The sequence below is a fragment of the Oxyura jamaicensis genome, chromosome 1 (genome assembly GCF_011077185.1).
Source record: "Oxyura jamaicensis isolate SHBP4307 breed ruddy duck chromosome 1, BPBGC_Ojam_1.0, whole genome shotgun sequence".
Lineage (NCBI taxonomy): Eukaryota > Metazoa > Chordata > Aves > Anseriformes > Anatidae > Oxyura > Oxyura jamaicensis.
This window is the reverse complement of record NC_048893.1, coordinates 58516221-58534648: the sequence shown is the minus strand read 5'-3', so window position 1 is coordinate 58534648 and position 18428 is coordinate 58516221. Positions and strand designations below refer to the sequence as shown.

At 48.6% G+C, this 18428-nt stretch overlaps 1 protein-coding gene across 3 annotated transcripts in view; it reads right to left on the bottom strand.

The window, feature by feature from the left end:
- HIPK2 (homeodomain interacting protein kinase 2) overlaps window positions 1-16207 on the bottom strand; it is a 113943-nt gene extending 97736 nt beyond the window's left edge. The window contains exon 1 of one of the 3 annotated variants that reach the window (XM_035342296.1): window positions 16177-16207. In XM_035342296.1, coding sequence (XP_035198187.1) covers window positions 16177-16192 — 16 coding nt within the window. In that variant the 5' untranslated portion in view covers window positions 16193-16207. Of the gene's footprint in view, window positions 1-5100; window positions 5132-9581; window positions 9710-16176 lie in introns of those variants that run through there. The other 2 variants (XM_035342301.1, XM_035342289.1) reach the window with 2 other exon arrangements.
- Window positions 16208-18428: the final 2221 nt, after the last annotated feature.

Here is an 18428-nt window from a genome sequence, read left to right as displayed (position 1 = left end):
GGACTGGAGCACATTTCACAGCTGCTCAGGGAAACCCGTCTCGTACGGCTCACCATCGCCCTCTGAAACGCACTGCCACAAGCTGCCAGAGCCAGCGACCTGTGGGACTCCAAAGCAGTTATGTGCCCCCCCTAGAAAACCTACTCTCAGCTGCCCCCAGCAGTGGCAGTACATGGCACCAAGGGATGAGAGGTGAGATGGCACAGGACAGGTTTCCAGAGAACTGCTCCGTGTTTCCCAACTACTGATGCCACTCTTGGTTTTTTTCTCAATCCTTCCCTCCAGCCTGTTCCTGGGTTTCAGCCTGGCCGCCATGCATCTGTGCCTCTGCTCCCTCCTTTCTCACCTTCTCTCCTTTTTCCTGGACCAAAAAAGAAAGAAAAGGGAAGGAGAGCCAAGAGGTTTGTATGGGCACCCACGAGCAAAGGCCCAACCAGCCAGTGTAACGCTGGAGCCTTAGGGAAGACAGGTGTCAAACAGAAGCAGGTGTGATGGACATGGTCTTTTAAAGACTCAGCAGTAGAGACTCTGAGCTGTTAAAATGAAATGATAACACAGCCCATGCTCTGAAGGGACAGAAAATAAATATGAAATTGGATCCTGTCAGCACTGCTAGATCCCCAAGCTGACCCTCAAGCTCCTTGCTCTGCCTGCTCCAAAGAACAGGCTATTCCTGGCGGAGTTTTAAAAAATAAAGTCCAGGCAAGTGTTCTGATGTCCCCTCCACTTCCCAAAGCCGACACGAGCTCCTGCACCCAGAGCCCTCCGGGTCCTGGCACAAGGGGCTGCACTTGTACCAGCCGCGAGCGGTGCAGCAAAGGGAGCGTGTGGCTCGGCACATGCAAGCTACAGAAAACTTGTCAGACTCTGCAACACATGAATCATATGGATTGCCACAACAGCAACAGAGTGTGTGCAGCCTTGCAAAACAAACAAATAAACAAAAGAATCCAAAGACATCCCAAAACACAGATTTAAGGAAATGGGCACTCTCCCGAGGCTGCCAGTATAGTCATGCCACAGGGCTTGCCTGAAAAATATAGATACCTTCCTGGCTTGTGACACTTTAGAAATGTTTCTGCATGGGGAAAAGCAAGAGTAACACTCAGGCTCTTCCCACTGGGCACCTGGAACCTGACCAGGTAGGCACCTGGGTTTCCTGGGATGCTGGAAGTGGGTAAATACTTGCAGTAAAAGCTGCTCATTAGTCACTGGGGGCTGTGGCTGCAGAGGCTGCTCACGATCTTTTGGAAAACACACCTCCAAGTGCACTTAGCCAGCTGGTTGTAGGTGCTGGCTGCCTTACACCACTCCTGCAGCCTGTGTTTGGATGTAGGCAGGAAAGCTATGCTGGAGAAACGGCAACAACTCTTCTGCTCATGGAAGTCCTCTTCCTCCTGAAGCCCTTGGTGCAGCCATGAGACATACCTCTCCTTATAACCAGCGACTGCAAGACTGTGACCCAAGAAATTAATTAGGCTGGCAAAAGTAAACGTTCAAGGCCAGTTTGTTTGTTTTCTTTTCTGGAGGACCCAAGCCAACAACTCCAGCTTTTCCAGGTCAAGCCAGTGTCTGCATTAGAAAATATTCAATAAATTCTTTATTTAACTGTTCCCCTAGGGCAGCCGGCTAGACCCTCATGCTCCAGGCACGTGGGTCTGTGTCTGAGTTTAAGCACATGAATTCTTAACTGACTTCAGCAGGATAACTCACACATTTAAAGCTAACCACATGTGTAAGCGTTTGCAGGATCAGTGCATTAGTCATCTTCCCTTGTTTTCTGCAAGGGGTTTTGTGTAGAAAAAGCAGAAAAAAAGCAAAAACCCCCACAAAACTTGCAGATACAGTTTAGGTACCCGAGTCATACTTGAAGCTAAATTAAATCCCTCTCTCCCACTCTCCTTTTTTTAAACTAAGTCATTTTCTACCAGTTAAGTATTTGGTCTGCTGAAGCATTTCACTGTCTTAAAAAGAAATCCTGGGGAAGGTTTGGTCTAGAGAACCGATGCCGACTCTCTAAGTTACACACCTGCAGAAGACCAGCACAAGCATTCAGCAGGTGTCCTCGTCCCACAACATCTTGTGGATTTTCCCTTTCTTTTGTTCCCCATAACCAGTGCCGTGCACATTCAAACAGGCTCCCTGGTCTGGCAGAGCTCATCTGCTCCTGCTGCGCATTCTCCACCTGGAGTGAAGAATCCTCTTTGTGAATAGCGCTGTCACTGTGGCCAACGGTGAGGTCACAGACCGAGTATTGTGACTTCAGCTGGGAAAAGAAGCAGCAGGAACAGATGAACTCTAAAAACAAAGATATTGTTTTGATGTAAACAGCCTTCACAGAAAAAAAAAATGGTAGTAATAAATATATAATAGTTTTTTCTAGGCAGACCTCTCAAAGTCCCAACAAGGTACTGAAAGGTTTTTCATTTTATTTCTATTTTGCTAAAAAATGCAGCTCTATTAGCTTTTGAAATAAACACCTTCTATTTATTTTTTATTTTTTTAATTTTAGTAACTTCATGTCTCATCATTGTCCCAGAATAAGCAAACACCATTGCTATGTAAAGAAACAAGTCTCAGGAAATAATGTATTGCGTGTTTCCAAAACGCTCCATAAATCCACAGGCAGCTTGCAAATACTGCCTGGACTCCTGTGTGAGGTTTGTTGTTTTTCATAGAAGTCACGTATTAATGCCTTTTGAAAAAGACCTTAGCCCCATTCAATCACAACCCTTCCACCTTCACACTGAAAACCAGAGGTTATAATTACACCCAGGAGCAGGAATAAATTAAAACAAGTGCTGGCGCCACCTTGTACTTTTTTTTTCTGAAAGCAAGGTGATCCCTTCTACCACGTCGAATGTGCTCTGGCCCAGCTCAGAACACAGGCTGGTGCGAAGGGGCAAAGAGCAGGTTTTCATGACACTTTTTCAGAGGTCAGAAACAGAAAAATGCACTCCATGACCTAGCACGTATCAGAGGGGAACAATACCTTCGCCACCTTTCCTTCTGCCACCCAGGACCTCTAAGCTCTGGTGCTCTGCAAGCTCTGCAGCAGGGAGGTAGGGCATACACACGTCATATGGGCTAGACATCTTCCACCCCTTAGAAATGGGTATTTGGGGAGCAGCAAATCGTGACAAAGTCAACACCCTGCAGTTAGGTTGTGGAGTACAGGAGGTGAGGACAACAGACAGATGAAATGCAGTGGACTCCCGAAGGGCTATGTTCAAGTACTCAGACTCTTCGTGCAGGTACACGCTACATGAAGCAACACCATGGGACCATGATCCCCTTGTTCCTCGTTCACGGGGTCCTCAGGTTGAGCAGGATCACCTGCTCCACCCCGACTTCATTGGCACGGTTTCAAAAGAGCTGAGTAGGGCTGAGAGATCTCAGCCAGATCTCTTCTGCCATCAAAAAGTTTGGGGTGAAAAGGTGTCCTGTGAAAGAGCAACAGCAGACCTGCTGACACGAGCACTACAATAACAGAAATCCAGTTTCAAATAAATCAGTGTTCCTTCTGCAGTACTGGGCTGTGCTACCAGCAGTTGCACAGTGGTCAGAAGGCTACATTCACACTGCTCCCCAGCTCCATACTCACTACCAGTACACATGCCCATGGGATGTGCCTGAAATGCTAAGGAGCCCTCAGGTGCCCAGGGAAAACAGAGCGCTGGACACCTTATTCCATGAGCAACAACAGGCCCACCACTCACTTTTAAATTATATTAAGTCATTTTTAAAGTTACACACTTAAGAGATGTGAGTTCAAATGCGTGCCTCCTGCTGGATGAGTCAGTAGCAGGGAATGTGAAAGGCATTTGCTATTAAAAAAAATAATAGTGCAAGATAGAGAAATAGAAAGAGAAACTATGATTGCTTTAAAAAAATGCCTAGTGCTTGAAGAACTGTAACAACCAGCCATTGCTGGCAGACCAACCCTTAACAAGCCTTTGTGAGAGCTCACGGATAGAAGGGGAACATTGGCAGGACCTCAGTTATCAGCTTCTCGGGGGATACCACAAATAATAAGCAGTTCCCTCCCCAGAGTACCCTTTTGGCATCCTATCTTTACAAAAACAACACTTAAATATTCTTTCTAAAATATAAACGTGCCACGTGTAGTCAAAATTAAAAAGAAATACATGGCATTTTTAAAAGAAACTCCATGGGGAAAAGCAACAGTGGAATAACCAAACATCAATTATGGAAGCCACATGAAGAAGAGGCTCTTGTGCAAAGGTTTTAGGGTTTAGGGATTTGAAGAAAATGTACATTCTGGTTTGACTCATATGGTAGGCAGAGAACAAACAAGTTTCCCCAACTTGTGCAGCTCAGTGATTTGCTCCTGTGCTGAACAGTAACCCTTTAAAGTCAGAGTACCTACACAACTCTTGTCACATCCAGCTCCTGGGTCACGGCAATCTTTGCTCTCTGCTCCCACCTGCTCCACAGCATCAAAATGAGCAGCTCCCTCCCACCCTGTGCAGAAGCAGCAGCAAATACCACTGTGGCATGGGCAGACTCCTGCCGCAGCGTGCATCCCAGCCTCCCAGTAGCTTGGTCATCTGTAGCATGATCATGATTTGAACTTAAAACCCCTCACCCAGAGCATCTTCCTCCCCTGCAATTGCCCACACATGACTCTGAACTCGTAACAGGCTGTGGGCAGCACTACTTCATTCCACCTGAGAAAATACATATGGGTGGAAAAGCAAAATGTAAGAAAACGAGCAAAAGCAGAGAGATTTGGGGATGATTCTGCCTATGAGTCAGGGCAGGGTCATTTTCCCAAGTGTAAGAATGCCAGTCTCATGTGTGTATGAGAATTTCCCCAGGGCAGGACCTGGAAGAGGGAAAAACCAGAACTGTGAATACCCAGGGTAAAACAAGGAAGCGCCTTCCCACAAGACCCACAGCAAAATGCAACAGGATGATCTTGTCCTAATTTAAAACAACTTTCAAGTCTGTTGGTTTGTGGCATTACTGTTTAATGGTACGCAGAGTTACTGTAGCAAAACAGCATAAACTGAGTAGTTGTCATACAGGAAAAAAAAAAAGACATCTTGGTCTGTTTGGTTTTGTACTACTCTCTACCTTGCGGGTCACACATGCTCCAATACGCAATGTCTGGACAGAAGACTTCGCCAAGAATATTCTTCACTGATGATCGATGGCACATGATGTTTCTCTGCCTTTTCTTCCAAAAGCAACAGCTGCTTATTATTCCTCATGCCCACTCCATGTGACAGACAATCACACAGAGAACAAAACAGGTGAAAGCAAGATTATTTAAAGCTGCAAATCAAGTATGCAAGGCTTAGGAAACTTCATGTTTACGACTGCCCATGCAATCTTCCTTCACCCCCTTTTGCCTGGCTATGGTGCTAGAGCTGTTAATTGCATAATAACAGGCTATTTTTCTACAGGACCTTGGCCTCAGCCAGTACATGGGATACACTGTGCTCGTTTCGTGAGCAACTATTCAGTATTTCATCCTCTCCACACTGGTCGAGGTGTGACCCCAAGCCTTGTTTATTAGGTACCCGTCAAACCGTTCAGCAGACGGAATTAGTAATTTACTCATGGGCTTTCCTACCATATGCATCATTAGAGTAACTGAATGTTTCCCAAACATAAAGGAATGTATTTTCACAATTGCCCTCATAAAGTAAGACTGCATTATCCATATGGCATGGGCAGGGAATTGAGGCACTGAGAGATTAACATGAAAAGCTTCCACTAATTTTAACTGCCTAATTGAAACTCTTAGGTCCCAATTCTTCAGAGATTTGTTTTGTCTGCTGAGAATGTGACAACAACAATTTTTTGTAAAGCTTAAAACTTGGCCAAGTTTGGGCTGATGCTCTTGAAGACAGCAGAAGGGGTGCATCTCACATATATACTATGTGAATTTCCTTGGGGCTGTTAAGGTGGGGGGTTGTTTTCTCATTTATTTGTACATTTTTATTTTTAATGCTCAGCAAAAACTTCAGTAGAAGTAGCAGAGACCTGTTTTCTAACTATTCAGTCAGAGGTAGGTAGCTAGCATGGAAACTTTTAGCCTGGAGAATTTAAGTTTGGAAAAGTGGTGAACAATCCAAAAGAGGGTTTTATACCACCGCCATAACATGTACTTTTCTTTCTCAAGGATATCTTATCCAGCTGCTGAAGAAACCACACGGGGCAGATACTACACTAACAAAACCAAGTCCAACTTAAATGCAAGCTAACTATTCTGGTTCTGTTCAGATAAACAAGATTCATTTATTTTTTAATCTTAATGCACAATAAAGTCCTGCTACTCAATTCCAAACAGCAACTTTTGCTTAGAGCATAAGCCCCAACTTTCCTCCTGTTCTCCCTGTAAGAGGAAGGAAGCTGAGTATCAGGCATTGTAGGCAGCAGTGGTCATAAGCTGGATAAAGGACAGACAGACAAACTACTCAGAGGGAGGGACACTGACATTGCTACCAACCAATCCTTTCCCATTATTTAAAAGGAGATTTAGAAAATCCTAAAGAAAGAACCATCTGAAAATTTCAGGCAGAGATTCATCTGTGTTAATAGCAGGAAAGAAAGACAGACACAAAGACAAAGGGGAAAAAAATCAATCAATACATGGTGCCAGCCTTCTTCAGAGCAGTAAATTATTTTTAGAGAGACTTTTTGTAGAAGTGTTAGATCGAGCCTTGAAACTGTCCACTGACTTGGGTGGCAACAGAGTGAGACTGCATGCGATCTGGCAGGAGAACTGGTTGCTCCATCACCTTGTGAGCGTGCAAGGACAGCCCTGGGATAATTCTGATGATTCCTCTCTGCCACCCAAGCTGTATTCCTGGTGAATGATGTTATAAGCTGTCCCTCCCCCTCGACACATAGCACACGCACACAGGGATGAACACAGACCCAGTTTCTCTGTCCTGCACTGAAACTCTTGCCATATATTCCTGCTTTCCAGCTAGTAATGTCTCCTGACTGCACTAACATCGACTAATTTAGTATTTTTAATTACAGAGGGATTTACAGCACTGCACTACAGTGCTCTCCTTTATTATACCCCCTGTTTCTACTGGATCTAGGTACACTCTACATACAAAGTTGCACATTAGACAAATTACACTGCACATTAAGTAAATCTCTCTCTGGAAACAGGATTAGATGAAGAGGCAAATCTTCCTCATTCCTAGTGCATAAATTAATATCTCTGAAATCAGTATCAAGAAAGAGTTCCGCACCAATTTATGAAAAGCAAAAGACTGTTTAAACTTTCTCCACGATGAATCAAGTTTATGTAGGAGATGCATTCTTTTTCTCCTACTTTGCTTAATAAATAAAACAGCTGGTCTGAGGAATCAGGTCAATCAGTGTCTGGAAAAAGCCCCATTAAAGCTGCTATATAACCTAGTTTCTCAGGCTGTACGAGGCATTCTAATATTGGAGAGGCAGGAGTCCATGAAGAGATAGCCCTTATGCCTCTGCTTCTGGCCCTTCAGGATTATGCAGTATATTTACCACAAAATATAGCGGTAATTGAGGTGTCTTGTGAAAAGATAAGGAGCTGGGCTCTGAAGGAGCACAACATAAACAACCTGATGCATCCAGACCTATACATTAAATATAGATTTGGAGTGAGCCATGGCTTGTGAGCGATTCCCACAGTGCTCTCCCATCACCACCATCACCTTCCCTAGGAGGGCAGCAGGCCTTCATGCCTTCATGGCCAACAGGCCAAACACCTACAGCAGGTCTCTCTTTTAACCACAGGAGAGAAAAGATGGCAGCAAGGAGAACCGTCCACTGCGTATACTGCAAGCACCCTCCTTGAATAGCCCTGGTTGCTTTGGAAAATGTACCCTTTCCCTTCCTCCACAGCTTTGAAAATGCTCTCCAAAAAGTATCACAGTCCACATCCTATAGAGACAAAGATGGAACCAAGAAGAAAGTAAAGCGACTTGCCCAAGCTTACACAGCAAGGCAGCAGAACAATTGGGAAATGAAACCTCCTGACCCACAACCCGAGTTTTTAGCCTCTTAAATAAGGACTCTCTTTCCTCATTAAAAAACTAAGAATGGGAAGAGAAAGAGGAATGTTCTGCAGATACAATGAACTTGGCCCTTAGAGGGCTAATGACCTGAAATACTTTTTTTTCCTTCTCACCTCCATTTCCCCTGGTAAAGTTACTGTAACTTCAAGGACTATCACTCTTTACTGGTCTGTTTTCACTTAATGTGTCAGCTTGACATCATTTTCCCAGCCTTCTGCAGCCAGAGACTGCTCTTCCCAGGGAAGAAGTTACCTCCTCTCTTCCAGCCTATCTGGATGTCCTCTCAACACCCTGGACGGAGACCACTCCGCTTTCAGTATCACACCGAGGGGCACCAAAGCCTCATCCGCTGGTCTCAGCCTGCGGTAAGTGGCAGCCTACAAGGGCACCCTGGAGGTAAAACCTGGCTGTTCTCTATTAATTTTTAATTTCAGTAATGGCCCCAGGGAAAGGAGGGAGATATAGGTCAGAGATTTAGGGGGCTGAGGAGTAACTCGATGTCTTCTTTCTCTTTTTCTTCCTCCCCCCCTTTTTTTTTAATCTTCCAAATTCAGAAACAGGAGGGTTTCCCTCTGCATTTCTCATTTACTCCTCGAACATTACAGGCATTAGTCAGCAAACTCCTGCTCTTCCTTCAGTGAGTCCCTGACGCTTGCACAGTGACTAACCCTCCTCTCTGCATACTTCAGCTCAACAGTTGCATCTGCTTTTTCCTCGCGAAGAAGGGACCTCCACATTACACGTGTGGTGGTCACTGCAAGGCTCACCCCTACAGCCCTGCAGACCACACTCATACACACAGCTGAAGAGCCATGAGGTTATGCTGGGGCCTGTGTTCAGGTCACTTTTTAGCTTGCCAAAACTGGGAAGCAGTCATTGCCTAAAGCATCGGGATGTGGAGAGTACCACAAAAGCAGACCCAAGTGGCCGTGGAACTCTGGGGACAGCCTGGCCCGCATGGGTCACTTTGCCTCCAGGTGCCTTTCCTTCCCAGGCCTGAGGCCCTCTGGCCTCGTTCAGGCCCTAATGCAGCACACCAAGTTGGGCTGCTGAGGCAGGAAGGCAGGGAAAGTGAAAACACAGCTCCTTGTGACTCAAGGCCACCTCATCAGAGCATGACAGAAGGCTCCTCACGGCCAGGTGGGCTTGCACAAGATGTCCATCCGCAGCCACCCTCATGGGGGCCTCGCAGGCAACTCAGGCTGGTGTAAGCACATCCACAGACCTGCCCACACCTTGCTCTCAGCTCTGCGCGCCAGCAGACAGCAGGTTTGTTACATGCACCTTTCCAAGGCGATGCTGAGACCTCCCCTAAGTCCAGCACCCAAAGAGTGCCCCCAGGGCCAGCCCATGCCCTGGGGCTGCAGCAGGCGACCAGTCCCACCACCCCTGACAGGCACGACACACATCCAGAGCAGAGCACGGCAGCGAGGGTCAGGCGGAAGGCTTGCCAACTTGGTGCCAGAGAAGCACCGAATGTTCCCCGTTCGGTCCTGGCACCCCCGCCACCCACCCCACTGCCCCCGGTACCTCGGTGCCCATTCTAGGAGGGTCTTCTGCATCGCCGCGTAGGGAGGCATGAAAACAAATCGCCGGCTCCAGTGCCACACTCCCTCCTGGCAGATCTGTTTCTCTCTTCTTAACTGTTTCCAAGTGCCTGGCTGTTTTATAATCCCCACTGAGCAGTCCCTTAACTCCTTCCTCGCTGAGTCCTTCCCACCCTCCCTTGCCGGCTCTCTCTTTAGAGGCAGAAAAAGCAAAGCTGAGGTAGGGGGTACAGAAAGTGAGGGGGGGGGGGTGTGAATCAAAGGAAGAACAACTGAATCAAACTGCATGTACAACAGAACCAGTAAATTAGTCATTTCCCCAGCCTTTGCTTACGCAGACAACTGAGTCTTCTATTAAGTTTTTTTTTTTCTTCTGTGGACATTTGTGTACAGTAGAAGCTTACTTCTTTGCTAATCTCCTCCTGCTTATTCATACCATGAGGTCATATGTTTCTGCTGGTAACACAATTTTAAATCACACAGCAGCTTGCCCTTTGAGGGCTGAACTGAAAATGCTTTCTTAGATCACAAGTAAATATGAGTCGATGGCTTCACACCCAGCGTCACCACCACCCCATTTCGGCACATTGCAAAATCCTAGCAGGATCATGCACAGGTACCGCTTCTCCATTAAAAAGACCTTGGACATCTCCGTGAGGGTGGCAAGGAGGAGCTCAGGCAGGACACGGGACTTTGAAATGGCCCTGAAGTGAACCGGTGCAAGCCACACGTGTTATACGTGCTACAGGTTGTGTACTGCACGTCTGTGTGTGTGCACATGCGTAAGCCAGTGCAAACAAGGGGGAAAGGGAGATTCTTCGCCCGAGACATTTAGCAGGCCCATGGGACAGGGCCACAGTAACCAGAAAGTCCTGCAGGTTGCCCAGTGCTGAGCTATGCTGGCAACACGGTGCAAGCAGGATGAGCACAGCGATCCAGCAGCTTTGGATTTCACAACCCTGATTACGTGAAAAACGACGTCACAGAAAACTCCTCTTCTGAGAGAATGAATAAAAGAAAAAAACAGGGAAAAAAAGACATGGCTTTAACACATCCCCTACCAGGTGGGAACATGGCACCTGCAGCTGGCTTCTGCTCTGCTCTCAAAGCCCACGGCTGCTTCTTCCAGAGTCTTGAGGTTACCCCTGACAGCTAATGCTCAAAAGTTTGCCAAGGTATCTCTTTCCCTGACAAAATGAGCTATTCTGTCACACAAGGCTGGGCTGCAGGGCTTTTAAAAATGGTTCTGCTGATGTTCAAAGGGAGCAGCTTGCTGTGCAGAGGAGTGGTAGAGTTAATAGTAGTAGGATCAGCACAAGCTCCTACCCTGCCATCTGCCTTCAGCTCAGCCAGGCCTTCTGCTGAACAGCCAACACGGGCTGGGGCCACTGGAGTGAGAAGCAACTCAGCGACATGAAAGACTGCCTGGGTTAGTTGATTAAGAATAAGATTCAGAGCGCAGGAATCCTGTACAGTGCTGATACTGACTCAGTCCGGGGATTTCATGGGGATATTTAAGCCTGTTTTTTCCAAAGAAGTCTTTTATTTTGAGCAGGTGGGTGTTCGCATGCCTGCTTAAACCGGCCCCAGGAACCAATGATCCCAGAAACAGGGGTCACTTCTGAAACTGCTATGCTTTCTTCTTCAGTCACCCCCTGGTAGAAAGTATGGATAAATAATACTTAACTGCCTCATTCCCCTGTCATGTTCAACTCCTTCACATTTATAAAAGTACACAGAAAATGCAGTATAGCCCACTGGAATGCATGGGCATCCCCTCGCAGCTGTGGGTCACAGATCCCCCCCGCTTTCTCTGTGGACTTCTCCTTTTAAGCACTGGACCCTGATATGGGCTGCTCAGCTCTGTTCCTGCACCTCCAGATTGACAGCTGCCTTAAGAGCTTTCTTTTTTTTTTTAAAAAAAATAACAATTAAAGAGTCATTTAAGGCTTGCAGATTGCCTCAAAGTACTAAACTGCTGTCCCGTCCCCAAATTCTTACTTGTCAGTGCAGCCATGAAGAGGAGGGCTTTCCGTAAGGGACGGTGGGGCAAAATGGTTTTGCAGACCCATAACAAAATGCTATGGTCCTCTCTGATGTCCTATTGCTCTGTGGTGATTGATTTCCTACATCAATCTAACAAACTGCCCTGGCTGACCTCCAAACCTAGACCCTGCCATCCACCTTCTCCCTGAAGACAGGCAGGACGAGAAGTGGGAGGGTGCAGGTGTGGAAGGGGACAGAGGAGCAGGGATGAGAGAAGGCAAAATGCAAGGAACAGAGAGGCCTCTCCTCCTCCCACAGGCGGAGGATGGGAAAAAAAGACAGGAGCAGAAAGCCTGGACTTAATCATGAAAAACAATAGCTCATCATTTATTTTCATATCCCCTCGCTAATGCTGGAATAATGCTAACAGTGGAATTCTTATGGCATGCATGTCATGCCTACAAATACCAAGTGAATTACTTCTCAGCAAGGCTATGGGCTATGGCACTGAGCAGCACATTCGTTACAAGTGATTGGATGATGAACAACAGTTCCCAAATTCCTCCTTCACAATGCTACTTGCATTAGTTGTAATTTAATGAGAGAGAGAGAGAGAGAGAGAGAGAGAGGCAGAGAAAGTTTTGGCTCAAACCACTGAAATAACACTGCCTGCCGCTGCTTCCCACTGGGTCTTGTATTAACTCACACCACTGCCACCATCTCCACCTTCTCCTCCTTCTCCACCTCCTCCCTTTTCACACCTATCCTCAGGTGCTAAAAGAGGTGTCATGAAACCCATCAGCATGGCGAGAGAGCATGGCAGGAAGCCCCAGCCACAGTGATCACAAGCACACCGCATTCTTTCCAGCTGAAAGGCAGAAGAGGACGCAAAACTCTCCCTCACCTCTGCAGACGGTAATGGAGGGGTTGAGGGGGGTCCTCCAACAGCCAGTCTCTTTGTGGAAGAGCCTTCAGCTCTGTTTTTCCCTCCAAGAGAGCCTGTGCAGGTGAAAGATACTTAACTGACAGCTCTGGAAATAGAGGCGTATCTTCAGCAAGCACACACAGCACAGCCCGTGTCCGTGCAGAGCTCCCACCGTGTGTCCTCGCCAGCATTTTCCTACGGCCTCCTGCAGGGAGCCGCAGTGGGGTAGTCCAGCTCCAGCCCAGCCCTGCAGGCTGTCTTAGCTGGCTTGCTGCTCTTTGTAACGATTTAGAGGTCTGGTAAACAACCAGCAAATGTGAACAAAAACTTTGTTATAGGTAAGACATCCAGTGGTATAAATGCGCCGTCGCTGCTGAGCCCAAACGAACCTGGGAACCACTGCTTCTTCTCCCTTCTTGTGATTTCTCAAGGTAGGTTTGGGCAGAAACAAACCCCCTCTACTTTGCTCCATGTGCCCCCTTGAATAAGGGCTGGCCTCTTTCAAGAGGCAGGGGCACGTTGGAGGTATCTGTGCTGGAAGAAGCCCAGCTAGCCAGCATCACCTCCCTCTCCTGTGGCAACCTCGCCACATAGCCTGTCCCCTATCACTTGACAGGACATTTATCCACCAGATGACCCTGCGCTTGGGTTCATCCCTGTAACACGACCTAGTGTGTGGGGTCTCACAGGCTGGGCCAGAAGAAAGCTGAGAGGTCTGATCTGAGCAGCAGACCCACAAGAAGCTGCAAATGTCATCACTGCTCTCCTGGTGTGGCCAGTCTCTCCAGTGTGCCCCTCTGACAGGGCATAAATGATATGCATCCACCCCTTGGAGCATCCAGAATCCTCTTTATCCCCTCTATGCCAAATGCACTTTAAAAGCCCCCACCCCTGGCCACATTTTGCGGTGTTTTGAAGGAACAAATCCCAACTAAATTTGCATGTTTCTGAAACTAAGGTATAGGCAGGGGAAGGCAAAACGCCCTGAGGATTGGAACCGCATGTATTTGTGCAAATGAGAGCTAGGATTTACGGTTACCTCCCAGCCTCCAGTCTGTGCTACACTTGTAGCTGCGGTTTAGAAACAATTTGTTTTACTTGTAAAGGTTGACCAACACCAGCAGACATTTCCCCAGCATGATGGCCAAAGTGCCATGGACCTGACTGGTTAGGAAGGTAGGCAGGACACCAGAGGGTGCTCCCAGGCCCTGGCACATCGGCAGGCACAGGTCTGCGTGGGCACACAGGTACCGCATATGCTTCCCAGGAACACAGCAGGCACGCTGCCGGGAGCCAGCTGCAGGAGCCATCCGAAACCAAATCTGCCCCTCGCCAAAGTGCCCCATCCAAGCCCAGGGGCAGTCTGGCAGCTTCTGTGGCTTTCCTAAAACTACAGCTGTAGTCACCCCCCACATCCAGGGGTGAAGGTTCATAACCAGATGCATCAAGGCCAGCTGGCTTGCAGGCAGAACGAGCCTGTTTTTTCCGCTTTGGGCGTCCAGCAAAAACCACAGAGGTCAGAATCGCTAGCCACAATTAATCACACCTAGAGTTTAAGAGCTGACCAAATCTAACGCTTTGGCTGGGACAAGAGGCTCTGAGTGGCCTCCTGGCCAGGGCCGGCCTCACGGCCTCCACAGCCTCCCCTCTGTGCAGGCCATCCTGGCGTACCACGGGTGAAACACAGCCTCGACACGGGGTTGGGACTCACAGCTCCGCACACGCTGCTGGCTTGCCACCCATGACCCTACACGGGATGGCCATCCCTCAGGCCAACCCACCGCAAGCAGGGGATGAGCGCCTGCCCTCCCCGCAGCCCCAGCGTGCACAACAGGGACCGCCACGAGAGCCTCCTGCTTCCTTTTGCCCGGCTTAGCCGAACCACTCCCGATATCTGCCTTTTTAGCAAGCGTTTCACGGTAACCATGGAGTGTTTTCGCCACGCGAGCGCGCCTGCGCTCCCACTCCCCCACACACCCACTGCCCCACGGGCCGGGAGGCCGTAGCGCGGGATTCGGCTCCCACGGAAAGCCGGCGTGTTCCCTGCACCTGGCTCGCCCATCCCCAGCCACGAAAGCCTCAGGTGGGCTGGTAACCTTCAGCCAAGCGTGACCGAACAGGACAGGGCTGTGGTAGGGAGGGGGCAGCAGAGGGGCAGAGGCTGGCAGGGAGGGAAGAGAGGACAAAATATGAAAGGGGAGCGAAAGCCCAAAAACCCTTTTGTAAGTCCTACAGTGACAGACACAAGAGAACCAACTGCAGCTGCAACGCATTTGGGGAAACTTTCCATTTGTTGACGGCTGCTGCGGAGAAATAATGAAACCCAAATGAAAATCCATGACCTGCAACTTGTTCCAGTGATGCCAAATGACATAAGCACGTTCCTAGCTCACCCCCAGTGCTGCCACAAACATCTGTTTAATCGCGCCCACTATCAAAAGCATCAGGCACCTCCACCTGAAACTCTGCCCTGCCTTGCCATTCACCCACATCCCATCTTCTTCCCACCTTATGTTCTACAGGCAGGGGCTTTTTGGCAGGAGACTCGGTATCTGTTTGTGACAGGGTACGGCAAGGGAAAGCAGACGTCTCCTTGCAAAGCATCCTCTTCCTGAAACCCCTTCAAATCCTTCCTGGCTGAGAGGAAATGCAGGGACTGATAATGACTCAAGTGCTCCTCTGGGAAACAGCGATGATTTTGGAGGCGCACAAAAGCCAAGCCTATTCCTAAAGAGAAGAACTCCACAGCCTGTAGCACGAGTTCCTGTTTGAGTAAGAGCAAAACCAAGGCTCAGACACCTACCTACAGGGATGGAGAGAAAGCTACAGCTACTTTACTGGTCTCACCTACATGAGAAACTCTCTGAGTAGTACGGTCAACACATCTAAATGGGTACAGATTCTCGAGGAGATACTGCATTTGCCTGAAGATGCCAGCTACATTGTAGGACCAAGACAAGACTGAAATAACTGAGGATAGAGCATGCAGGACCTGAGAGATATCAGCAGAGCTGCAGAGATACCCAGGAAACAGTCCAGTAGAGCCACCAAAACCTGGTGCTGTGAGAGGTGTGTAAAAGATGCCAGGCATGCAGCTGTTCTGGCTCAGGACGGAGACGAGCTGGTAGATCTGGATTACAGATCACTCCCAGTCAAAATGTCTTGGATTATATTTGTTCCCAGCTTGGATTTCTAGTAACCCTTTTCTTCAGCCTGAAAGAGTCACACTGCTTCAAAATCTTTCCCTGCCTTGTACAGGCAGAGTGGCAGTGTCCCCTCCCAAACATGCCGTGATTTACAGCCTTCCACGCTCACACAGGCTGCACAGCCCCTTATGCAGAGACTGCAGACAGCGCTCCTGCCAACACACACGCTGCCACGGCATCGCTCCACGTAAACACCCTGCATTCACCTTGTATATATTTCCTCCTGTACAGGCTGAGACAGCTCACAGACACACAGAAGGCCTAATTTATACTTAACAATGAATCTCCCTTCTTTATTGCTTGCAGTGAAGAAAAGCCTTGGTGCAAAGGCAGTTTGCTGGGAGGCTGGTGTAACAGCTCTACAGAGAATCAGGCCCAGGTGGCCTTCAACAGCCACAGCCACATGCGTGCTCCTACACATGCCTGCAAACACGGGAAGAGTCTCACACGTGTGCACGTACCTTCATACTCTCCCATTTGTATTCTCACACACACGGCTCTGTAACAGCATCTACTGTCCCTTCCGACTCACATGAGCTTTCAGACAGCGCAGGCATCTGGAAGCTGCACTTTCATTATCCAGGTGCTCACAGCCTCAGATAAGGAATGAGAAAATGACACTGCAAGAAAAGTATTGTCAGCATCAATGGGATATGCCTATGTCTGGGTTTCACATGTCCTTGTCAGGTGGTGCAGCTATTTTAAATGGGGTTTGCAACGTGTTTCTTATCCCCGCTTGCTAAATACATACATCCTCTGATGCTGAGAGAATGCAGAGGGGGAGTTTGATGGGAAGGCAGGTTTCTATTAGAGCCAGTGATAGTGCCAGAAGAGATGAAGGAATTTATACTTGCACTCATGACTAAATGCGATCCCCACTTGCTCTGCAGGCACATACCTTGGGGGAGTTATTAAGGCTTGGGTTTCTCCACGGTGCCCACAAACTGGCTGTAGGCAAGAACTGTCCTTTTTAAAATCTGGGTTCAGAGAAAAGGTTGCAACCTCCCCTCCCTCTGCAGGGGACTTGTTCCAGTCCCCACTGCCCCCCCACCACCAGCCCTGGTGGTAGAAGCGCGTTCCCCGCAGGGCGACGCTGTCAGCCGTCTCAGAAACGGGGCTAGCCTCCAGCGCTGGAGCCTGTCATTACGCGGAGCTGCGCACGGGAAGCACACCAAACCAGTTCTCTGTGGTCTGGACTGGCTTCCAGTACACTTCCATGAAGGTGACCTAACTATTAATTCCTGTTGGGGTGCTCTGCGTGCGCTCGTGTTGTAACTTTAACCCCTGACAGTGTTACAGAGTTTGAGCACCTCGTGTGATTCCTCCCACTTGCCAACATCTCCCCAGCCTGGCTGCACTAAGCCAGAGCAAAGACTCCTCACTCAACACGGCCACAAAGCCCGCCAGCAGCCTGCCTGCCCAGAGCCAGAGAGCTTCTGTACACTGCTCTTCTGCAGACCCAGGGCACATCCTGTGCAAGGCACCAAACTGCCCTCATGGAACCGGGCACGTTACGTACCCTCCTGCCCTATCTCATGGCTAAGGTGAGCTGGTGTGTTACATCTTACTAGCTGCTTCTTCCACTGACAGCTAGCCAAGTGACCTTCCAGCAGGCTGGTGGCATATCTGAAGGAGAAAACTAGAAGGATGTTGCTTGTCTGGGAGCCAGCACCACTGATGGCTCTAAGTGGAGGCAGCCACATGTCATTCTGCCCTGCTCAGGTCCCTATGTGGTGTTTCTCCCCATGGCATTACAGTGCCTAAGTGCAGGATCAGTAAGATGTGCTCGATAGCACCACGAGGGATTTGCTATGTTGGACCAGACCTGGTCTGGCTATTTTGAAGGCTAGCACCAAAGAACCACGCAGAGAGTCACAAACCAGGCCCCCAGGCCGCTGCCAGCACAGCTCTCCCAGAGACACCACTGCACAACGCCGACACGGGGGCAAGGCTCAGCCCACCATGACCACTCTGAGGGCAGGCTGGAGCTTTTTCCAGGGATCACACTTCTGCCACCATTCTTCTTTTGCTTCCCTTCCCCTGTTCTCCTCATGCCAGACGTGGTGGATTTGATCACCTGTTGCATCCTATCTCAAAGGCAGGTTGTGAGCAACCTGGGGCACTGCTGTGCCACGTTTGTCCATCTTTTGGAAAATCTGCAGCACAGGGATCCTGGACTTGGGATCCCAGCAGATCCCATCCCAGGGGATACGAATAATTCATAATTAAAGTGGAGCCGCGCCGGGGGATTGTTGTGCTTCCAAGTTTTTTCCAGACTAGATGACTCTCAGGGGACGTGGGAGAGCTACCACTGAGATAAAAAAAATAAATAAATCTCAGCCTACTAGGTTTACATAGAGACGATCAAAAATATGTGTCCGTATCGTTCTGACCTCCAGCTCGTCTTTATTTTTTTAGCTTTTTCCTAACCTTTAAAAGGCACGTAAGATAAACAGAGAAGAAACTAGGCAGACAACATCCTCGGAAGAGATGCAGGAATATAATCAAGCCCTCAGCCACACGCACACAAACACCATAATTTATCTCTTCCTCCTCCTGTTTGATATTATCCTCTGTTCTAGTATCATAATCTGTTGCCGTGGAAACTGCTATGATGTCACCACGAGAGGTTTATGGATGCCTTCAACAGGAAGGAAAGGTACATGGCGATGGGAGAGGGGAAAAAAAACCACCTCCAAACAGCTGCCGAGCA